This window comes from Oryctolagus cuniculus, chromosome 1, assembly GCF_964237555.1.
Source record: "Oryctolagus cuniculus chromosome 1, mOryCun1.1, whole genome shotgun sequence".
Lineage (NCBI taxonomy): Eukaryota > Metazoa > Chordata > Mammalia > Lagomorpha > Leporidae > Oryctolagus > Oryctolagus cuniculus.
The window spans coordinates 167881217-167891431 of record NC_091432.1 but is presented as its reverse complement, the minus strand read 5'-3'; the positions used below and the strand labels follow the sequence as shown (position 1 = coordinate 167891431).

The following is a 10215-nucleotide window of genomic DNA, read 5'->3' as shown; positions in this document are numbered from 1 at the left end:
TTAACTGTATCTAAATCTGAATCTGTAGCATAGGCCATTGCATCTGCATTCTGAATCTGTGGAGGGTCACTGCCTGAGCGGACGCGCTCGAAGGGCACACCCCGTAGGAAACGGAGACGTCCCGATTCCTCGTCTGGGACCTGGGGAGGTCCAATCTGTATCTGAGACCTGGGAAGGTCCAATCTGTATCTGGGGACCTGGTTAGGTCCAATCTGTATCTGGGGATGAAGAGAAGAGGGACTGCTGCAGAGTTCTCGTCCCATCTGTAAGGTCTTTGGTCTCCAAAAAGATTTCTCCAAAAGAAATCATGCAGGACCTTGAATACTTTGCTGCTTAGATATTTCTTCTGCTATATATTCTACTTCATAGCTCTTAAGGTCATCTCTCCATAAAGCCTTTGGGCAGAAATAAAATAATAAAATTAAGCTGAGGTTTCTGTCAGCTTAATTTACATGAGTTTAGAATATCTTGTTCCCATTTCTATCTGAGATCTCTGTAGAATTGACTTTGCCATCCATATTTCTTTTTTTTTTTTTAATTTTTTTTGACAGGCAGAGTGGACAGTGAGAGAGAGAGAGAGACAGAGAGAAAGGTCTTCCTTTGCCGTTGGTTCACCCTCCAATGGCCGCCGCGGCCGGCGCTGCAGCCGGCGCACCGCGCCGATCCGATGGCAGGAGCCAGGAGCCAGGTGCTTTTCCTGGTCTCCCATGGGGTGCAGGGCCCAAGCACCTGGGCCATCCTCCACTGCACTCCCTGGCCACAGCAGAGGGCTGGCCTGGAAGAGGGGCAACCGGGACAGAATCCGGCGCCCCGACCGGGACTAGAACCCGGTGTGCCGGCGCCGCAAGGCGGAGGATTAGCCTAGTGAGCCGCGGCGCTGGCCGCCATCCATATTTCTGCAAACATTCTAGTCACAACTACTTAAGTAATCTCTCTCTCTCTCTCTCTCTCTCCCTCCCTCCCTCCCTCCCTCTCTGATTTATTTATTTATTTTGAAAGGCAGAATTATGGGGATGGTGTGGGTGTGGGGTGGAGAAAACCTTCCATCTGCTGGTTCACTCCCCAAATGGCTGCAATAGCTGGGATGGGCCAGGCCAAAGCCAGGATCCAGGAGCTCCTTCTGGGTCTCCCACATGGGTGACAGGGGCCCAAGCACTTGGGCTATCTTCTGCTGCTTTCCCAGGTACATTAGTAGGGAGCTGGATTGGAAGTGGAACAGTCCAGACACAAACTGGTGCCCATATGGGATGCTACCACCACAGGTGGCAGCTTTTCCAACTATACCACAGTGCTGGCCTTAAGTAATCTCTAAGAACATTTTCCCTAAAGCTCTCTTCTTCTGAGCCTCCAGAGAATTTCCCTAATGTTCCATTCATAGCAATTTTGCTATGTACTCCTTTGCAATTTTGCTAATGTACTCCGCTAAATTCTTTTAGTCTCTTCCTATTATCCAGTCCTAAGTTGTCTAACCCATTTTCAGGGATTTATTATAACAACAACTCTACTTCTGATACAAATTTCTGTCTTGATATTGTGTTGCAATTACCAGAATACCTTAAACTGGGTGATTTATAAGGAACAGATTTATTCTTACATTTCTGGAATTTGGGACATCCAAGTTCAAGGGGCTCAAATCTGACAAGAGTCTTCTTGTTATGTCATCCCATGGAGGAAGGCAGGGGTGAAAGTGAGCCAGAAAGTGCAGAACCCATTCTTACAACAAAACCTACTCTTGAGATAGCAACATTAACCCATTACAAAGGTCAGAGTCCATGTGACTTTTATCACCTCTTCAAATGTCCCATATCTTTATACTGTTGCACTATGAATTAATCTTACAACACAAGACTTTCAGAACAGATTCAAATCATTGATTCAAAACATTAGATTTGGCAATTATTTCATCAATATGACACCAAAACCAAAGGCAACAACAAAACCCCATAGATATATTGGATTTTATCAAAATTTAAAATGTGTGTGCATCAAAAGACAATATCAAAAAGGTGAAATACACACAAATCACAACAACAGATCATGGCTTACAGTACAGGGCTTATAAAATAGAAAATAACTTCTAGAAAAATGTTTTTTCCATGATATGAAGAGACACCTGGAAATTTGATTTTAAATAATCAGTTACTTTGAAGAACAGCACTCCACAGGAAATATTTTCTCCAGAATCTGTCAACTGATCAAATGTTTTTGAAATCTCAGTTTTGGGAAGCCTCTCCCAAGCATCTTGTCTTAATGAAAACACGTCCAAAATCATTGAATCTGACCTTCAGTAAACAGGGACAAATATTATTTGAAAAGCTACACAATGACTAGAATTTAATGAATAATGATGACTGGGCTTCTTCCAATTATAAGGGACCTAAATAACATATTTTATTGGGAACTAAGAGGATTTATTAGTTTATTTCAAAAGTACTATAACTTCTATCAAGCCATCAAGCTTACTTGAGTGGAAGGGATCTGATATGATGAAATTTTCAACTCAAACAAATCAGGCCTGTAAAGATGTGATCTTATTTGCATTTAATATTTATCTGTACTTTGAGAGTTATCTAACAAGCCTATTGTTCCAAAACTGTTGACTTGTTTTAAAATTTGAAAAGCAATAAAAATTGTGTTCAAAAATTATAACACATGTATTATATAATAACTTGGTCATCAAGATACAGAATTTTGTGCATGACCATAGATTACAGATCTATTCTTTATGTGATTATGATATTTTTCTTCTCATATCTGGGATATGTGGGTATCTCCTAGTCTCCAAAAATAGTAACTACAATTTTAAATTAAAATATTTGGTTAACTGGTAAAACTCACCAACTACTCGGGGAATCCAAAGGAAAAGGTAGGTAGACAGAAATAAGATCTGATTTCCTACCAGTGTAAGAAGGTCTCCAGTGTGTGCTCTCCCAAGACTTGAGTCAACTGTATGGCAAATCTATTTCTAGTTTTTTAAGAAATCTTTGTGGGGCCAGCATTGTGGAGTGAAGCGGCAGATGGAAGATTCAGTCATTCCCCCACCCCCTCTTTCTAACTCTGCCTTTCAAATAAATTAAGTCTTTTTTTAAAAATGATGAATGGAAGCCAGTGCTGTGACATAATGGGTAAAACCAATACCTACAGTGCCAGCATCCTGTTTGGCTGCTGGTTCAAGTCCCGGCTGCTCCACTTCCGATCCAGATCTCTGCTAATGGCCTGGGAAAGCAGTAGAAAATGGCTCAAGTGCTTGGGCCCCTGCATCCATATGGGAGACCTTGAGGAAGCTCCTGGGTCCTAGGTCTTGGCTTCAGATTGGCCATTGTATCCATTTGGGGGTAAACAAGTAGATGGAAAATCTTTCTCTCTTTGCCTCTGCCTCTCTGTAACTCTGACTTCAAATGAATAAATAAATCTCTAAAAAGAAGAAAAATGATGAATGAAATATCAAATACATTAAATATGTTCCCTTTACATAAATTAAAAAGTAAACTTGCATTTGTTGCTATCTATCTTTTGGATAATAGCCATTGTGACAGGGGTGAGATAATATTTTGTGGCTTTAATGTATTTCACTGATGGCTAGTGATACTAAATATTTTTCACATTTTTTTGGCCGTTTGTATTTCTTCTTTTGAGAACTGTCTATTCAGGTCCTTGGCCTATTTCTTAATTATATTGGTTGTTGTTGTTATTGAGTTTTTTGAGTTGCTTATATATTCTGTATATTAATCTTTTGTTGGATAAGTAGCTTGCAAATATTTTGTTTCATTGTCTTAGATGTCTTTTCACTCTATTGATTTCCTTTGCTGTGCAGAAGCTTCTGAGTTTGGTATAATCAAATCTGTCTAGTTTTGCTTTTGTTGCCTGAACTTTGGGGGTTTTTACAAGAAGACATCAACTATAGAAATATCTTTAATTATTTCTCCTGTATTTTCTTCACTGTGGCGCAGCTGGTAAAGCTTCTGCCTCTAGCACCAGCATCCATAAGGGCACCAGTTTGTGTTCTAGCTACCTCACTTCTGATCCAACTCACCACTAATGTGCCTAGGAAGCAGTGAAAGATGGCCCAAGTGCTTGGACCCCTGTACCCACATGGGAGACCCAGAAGAAGCTGCTGACTCCTGGCTTTAAAGTGACCCAGCTCTGGCTGTTGCAGCCATTTGGGGAGTGAACCAATAGATGGAAGAGCTCTTTCTCTCTCTTTTTGTAACTAGCCTTTCAAATAAATGAATAAATCTTTTCTTAAAAAATTAAATAAAAAATTTTAAAAAGAAAATCAAGAGGCCAGCACTGTGGCACAGCTGGTAAAGCCTCTGCCTGTGGCACCATCATCCCATATGGGCACTGGTTCAAGTCCCGGCTGCTCCTCTTCTGATCCAGCTCTCAGCCTGGAAAGGCAGTAGAGGATGGTCAAAGTGCCTAGGCCCCTGCACTCATGAGGGAGGCACAGAGGAAGCTCCTGGCTCCTGGCTTTGAATTGGCCCAGCTCCAGCTGTTGCAGCCATTTGTGAAATGAACCAGTGGATGGAAGACTTTCTCTCTCTGTCTCTACCTCTCTCTGTCTATAACTCTACCTCTCAAATAAATAAAACAATCTTTAAAAAGAGAGAAAGAGATTGAGAGAGTCAACCATATGGAGCTCTTGTATTTTCAAATCATGCTGGACTCTCTGGAGGGCAGAGTAGCCAACAAACTTTGGCATTCCTTGTTCACTTAAGATTCCAGTTTCATGCAACTTTGAATGGAAGAGGGCACTGTACACTTTAAACACTATTACATGAGCCAAAGCAATATTTTTGGAATTTTAATACTTTTCATAAGGCTTGGTTTAAATACCATCAGGTTTTTTTCTTTATTGAACAATTAATTAATCCACTTATGTAGATCCCATAGATGGATACAGAAGGCATAGTAGAAATCAGCTTAATTGTAATCTGTTAATACTTTGAAGAAGAAATGCAAATACATACAGGGGATTCAGGAATATGAGATGGCTCCACAGCAAGTGTTAACCAAGATAATCTATAGTTGATGAATTAACAGGTCAGTATTATTTTTATTATACTTCGATTTTCTGTAGTGATCATGATATGCCTTCGAACAACATTAAAAATAACAAATATTTTAGTTAACATAAAATTTCTAAGTTAAACCAGCAGAGAATAGGAATCATTAGGAGCACTGAGGAATATGGAATGCGAAGAGGAAAGGAAGGGTGAACGAGAGAGAAAGAGGGGCGAAAAAGAAATTCAGTGGCAGTGGGAGGAGAATGGGGAGGGGTTAGGACCAGTGACTCAAGAGCTGCATGATAGCACAAGGGATATAAAAGCCTGCTTGAGTCAGGAAGAGAAAGCAGCCTGAAGCCCAGAGTAGACACAAGGGCACTGGTTGGTAAGCAACCACAGAAGCAGTCCCTGAGAACTGAACCACTCAGCACAGGAGAGACCAGCCCAGCATGCCCAGCCTGTTCTTGTCCTCTCTTCCAGTAGTCTGGCTGCTGCTAAGTCAGCTCACCACAGAAAGCTCTGCCAAATGGGTGGACGATGAAAAGGTGACATTATGTGGCACTGAATTTGATGCGACCATGATGATCGTGTGCATGGAAGACAAAGTCTACAAAGAAAAAGAAAAGCAGCAATCTGGATCACTAAGTGAGATCTCCCACCCTGCTATCTTTCCATCCTTTTCATGGGTTGCCCTCAGGCGGTCGACCAATCCGAATGGCCAACCACTGAGCCCAGCCCCAGATCTTATTGGCTGCAGGCCCTAACCCACCACCCTGCCATGGCTGGAGCTTACAATTTGAGGTTTACCTTTGTAACATGCTTTTATGGAAAGACTCTCACTGGGAATCTTAGAAGGAGGGAAAACTGTGGGAAGAGAGACACTGAGTGCCTTTTCCATCTGGCACCCAGGATAACAGAATAGAGGGGAAAGGGAAGCCATGTAAGAGGTTATTGTACTTCAAGACCTACAGGACGCGGGGCGCACTCTTGGATCCCAGAGGAAAGCTGGTTGGAACAGAAAGCTGACATGCTGGACACTCAGCACCTGGACAGGGCATTTTCAATCGAGAGAAAAGGAGCAAACAGAGAGGTGATGAGAGGTTATTAAGGCTATTTGTTCTGTTCCAAAGGGCAAGGAGGCAGTACTCTAAGACCTCTACTTAGGTGGCCTGGAATAGGATACAAGGAAGGGACTTATATTTAATGACCCTCTTCCTTGTAAAATAGCTGGACTGTGACCTATCTCATGGAGAGTATCTTTTTTCTTTTTTAAAAATGCACCCCATGGAGACAATCTTGCTTCTCATTTCTTTTATGTGGGTCTTGTAGTTTACTTAAGAGAGAAAGGATAGAAGAGAAACACAAATGCTTGAGAGATTAAAGAGAAAATGTAAGGGGACCAGAGAGAAGAGCAGCTTGCCCTACTGGTAGTCATAGTTGATGATCTGATTGATGCTTTCAAGCATTTGAAACTGCAATGGATTTTCTTTTTTTCTTTTTCTTTCTTTTTTTTTTTTTTTTTTTTTTTTTTTGACAGGCAGAGTGGACAGTGAGAGAGAGAGACAGAGAGAAAGGTCTTCCTTTGCCGTTGGTTCACCCTCCAATGGCCGCCACGGCCGGCGCGCTGCGGCCAGCGCACCGCGCTGATCCGATGGCAGGAGCCAGGAGCCAGGTGCTTTTCCTGGTCTCCCATGGGGTGCAGGGCCCAAGCACCTGGACCATCCTCCACTGCACTCCCTGGCCACAGCAGAGGGCTGGCCTGGAAGAGGGGCAACCAGGACAGAATCCGGCGCCCCGACCGGGACTAGAACCCGGTGTGCCAGCGCCGCTAGGCGGAGGATTAGCCTAGTGAGCCGCGGCGCCGGCCCGCAATGGATTTTCTTTAAACTGAGATTTCAGAAATGAGAACAGTTCGATTACAGAAATTTTTTTAAAATATTTAGTTATTGGCCGGCGCCACAGCTCACCAGGCTAATCTTCTGCCTGCGGCGCCGGCACCCTGGGTTCTAGTCCTGGTCGGGGCACCGGATTCTTTCCGGTTGCCCCTCTTCCAGGCCAGCTCTCTGCTGTGGCCTGGGAGTGCAGTGGAGGATGGTCCAGGTCCTTGGGCCCTGCACCTGCATGGGAGACCAGGAGGAAGCACCTGGCTCCTGGCTTTGGATCGTCGTAGCGCGCTGGCCATAGCGGCCACTTGGGGGGTGAACCAATGGAAAAAGGAAGACCTTTCTCTCTGTCTCTCTCTCTCTCTCACTGTCTAACTCTGCCTGTCAAGAAAGAAAGAAAGAAAGAAAGAAAGAAAGAAAGAAAGAAAGAAAGAAAGAAAGAAAGAAAGAAAGAAAGATTTAGTTATTCATTTGAGAGGCAGTTATAGAGAGAGGTAGAGACAGAGAGAGGGGTCTTCTATCCACTGGTTCACTTTCCAAATGGCTGCAACAGCTGGAGCTGAGCCTATCTGAAGCCAGGAGCCAGGAGCTTCTTCCGGGTCTCCCACGTGGGTACAGGAGCCCAAGCACTTGGGCCATGTTCTACTGCTTTGTCAGGCCATTAGCAGGGAACTGGATTGGAAGTGGAGCTGCTGGGACAGTGCCCAGTATAGGATGCCAGTGCTGTAAGTGGAGGCTTAACCACTGCACCAGCCCCAGAATGCACTGGCCCCCAGAAACTTTTCTAAGCCATATAGTATTTATAAAGATCAACTAGAGGCTAAGTGAAAATGAAAATGAACAGCTTTTGAAAGAGATAGAGGCTATTCTATTTAGTCTAATAGGTAACATTAAATTCTCAAAAGCCAAGGTAAATTATTATTCTTTTATATTTAATATAGTTGTCATAGTTTCGCATATGTTTGATAAAGAAAACTGCTTAAGTTGTATGTATATTCTACATATAAGTCACTCCCTATGTAAAGTCATTGTGAAAAGTAAGTCCATTTACTTTCATTTCATGGTATTTAAAGTATAATATTAAACTTATTTTCCTACATTCTTGGTCAAGATTTGATTAATTTTAGTGTAAAATAAGGGACTACTTCAGAATCTAGGAAATTTTATAGTGCAAACTAAGAGAAGATTGCACAGTAATTTGTGTAGACTACACTCTTTTTCTGAGTAAATAAGTCAAAATATTTAACTAAAAGACTTTTAAAATGTAGATAAGATTAATAAGAAAAAGGGAAAGTACTCATGAGTATTCAATGTTAATATCTGAAATAAATATACAGATTAATGTAGACATAGATCTATTTTTTTTAATTTACTTATTAATTTGAAAGACTGTTATAGAGAGAAGTGAGGGGTTGAGGGATAAAGAGAGGTAGAGAGAAAGACATAGAGACCTTCTATCTGCTGGTTCACTACTCAAATGGCCTCAATGGACAGAGCTGGACCAGGCCAAAACCTGGAGCCTGAAACTCCATCAGGTCTTTCATGTGAGTGGCAGGGGCCCAAGTACTTGGGTCACTTTCTGTTGCTTTTCAGGCACATTAGCAGGGAGCTTCTTCAGGAGCAGAGCACCTAGAACTGCAACCAGTGCTCGGGTTTGATATGCTGGCATCGCAGGTGGCAGCTTAACGTGCTACACCATAGCACTGGCTCCAAATTTAATTTTCTGAATCTTTTTGTTGGACATACTTGTGATTATTAATTTTCTCATGCAATACAGTGCATAATTCAGTTGTAAACCATGGTTCAAGCATTTAGAGGGCAATGGGAAGAGGGCACACAGGGGACAGTGGAATAAGCATACCTTTGGGAATGTTGTAGTACCTCACATTGCCCAACTCAAAGCAACTTAAATTTAAAGACGTTGGGACAGTTGCTGATTCTGGTTGATGTTACATTTTGATGATGGTTACATTTTGGTCTAGTCAAAATTTTACAATTTTTCTGATGTTCTTTGACTCAAATATTTTTCCAAATATCTCACCCCTCATTTTAAACTTAACAGAAATGATGCCATCCTCCATCAACAATGATGCAGACATCTTAGATATATCAGAATACGTGCCTAACTTGTCACAGGAACAGAAGGCCATACCATCTGAGGAAGAGCCATCATTGATGAAAGTACTACGTGCTGAACAAAAGAAAATGACAACTGAGGAAATTGCCAAAATATGTTGTGAAGAAGGTTGTGACAAAGAAACTTTTATTCAAGTGTGCCAAGCATTGTGATTGTGAACTTCACACCCACCTTCATGTATATTGCTCATGACACATTTGTTGATGTCCAGTGGAGTCACCATTGATTGTTAGAATATGAGAAATCATTATTAGTGTTTACATTTTCCATGTCTTCTCTAATAATATAGTCTTTCTGATTCTACTTTCTCTGAAAAATGAATTGTTTTCTACATAAACCTTTGTCTTATTAGTGGTATAAATATATCAATGTCTTACTAATGGTATAATGAAATTTTGCTTTTGAATCTTATTAAATTTATAATGATTAAAAACTTCTTTATCTAATCAATATAGTAACTTTTCTGTATACACCAAACACCAGGTTCACATAAAAGTGACAACATTTTAAATCAACCTTGTCAACAAAGACCATATGAACACAAAACCACAATAATTATATTTTTCTGCTCAAGTTGAAGTAGGGTTTGGGGAGATCATATTGAAATACTGTTTGAAAACTATCTAAGTGACAATAAATTTGGATTTTTGTGCTCAAATGAATAATTATTTTTAAAAGATTTATTTATTTACCTGAAAGTCAGAGTTACAGAGATGGAGAGACAAAGAAAGAGATCTTCCATCCACTAGTTCACTCCCCAGATGGCTGCAATGGCTAAGGCAGGCCAGACTGAAGCCAGGAGCCAGGAGTTCCATCTGGATCTCTAGTGTGGGTGGCAACAACCCAAACACTTGGGACATCTTTTGCTACTTTTCCTATGCCATTAGTAAGGAGCTGGATGGGAAGTGGAGCTGCCGAACATCAACCAGCAACCACATGGGATACTGGCATTGCAGGTGGTGGATTTATCTGCTACATTACAAAGATAGCCCCCTATAATTATTAATTTAACTAATATTTCTTCTATGATTTTAAGATATTCAATAAATATCTTAAGTTATATAAATGAATAATCATACAAATACCTGAGTAAATAGCTTATTTTATTTTTAGAAAAAAACTAGTTTGGAAAGGGACTAATCCATTGTACAATTTTATCATTTACAAAAATCTTATATAAGCAAATAAA

At 41.1% G+C, this 10215-nt stretch overlaps 1 protein-coding gene across 1 annotated transcript; it reads left to right on the top strand.

Moving 5' to 3' along the window:
• The first annotated feature begins 5356 nt into the window (after positions 1-5356).
• Positions 5357-9321, top strand: INSL4 (insulin like 4). The gene is made up of 2 exons (XM_008255160.4): positions 5357-5651; positions 8952-9321. The coding sequence occupies exons 1-2, from the start codon at positions 5456-5458 to the stop codon at positions 9176-9178; spliced, it is 423 nt and encodes a 140-aa protein (XP_008253382.1). The 5' UTR covers positions 5357-5455; the 3' UTR covers positions 9179-9321.
• Positions 9322-10215: the final 894 nt, after the last annotated feature.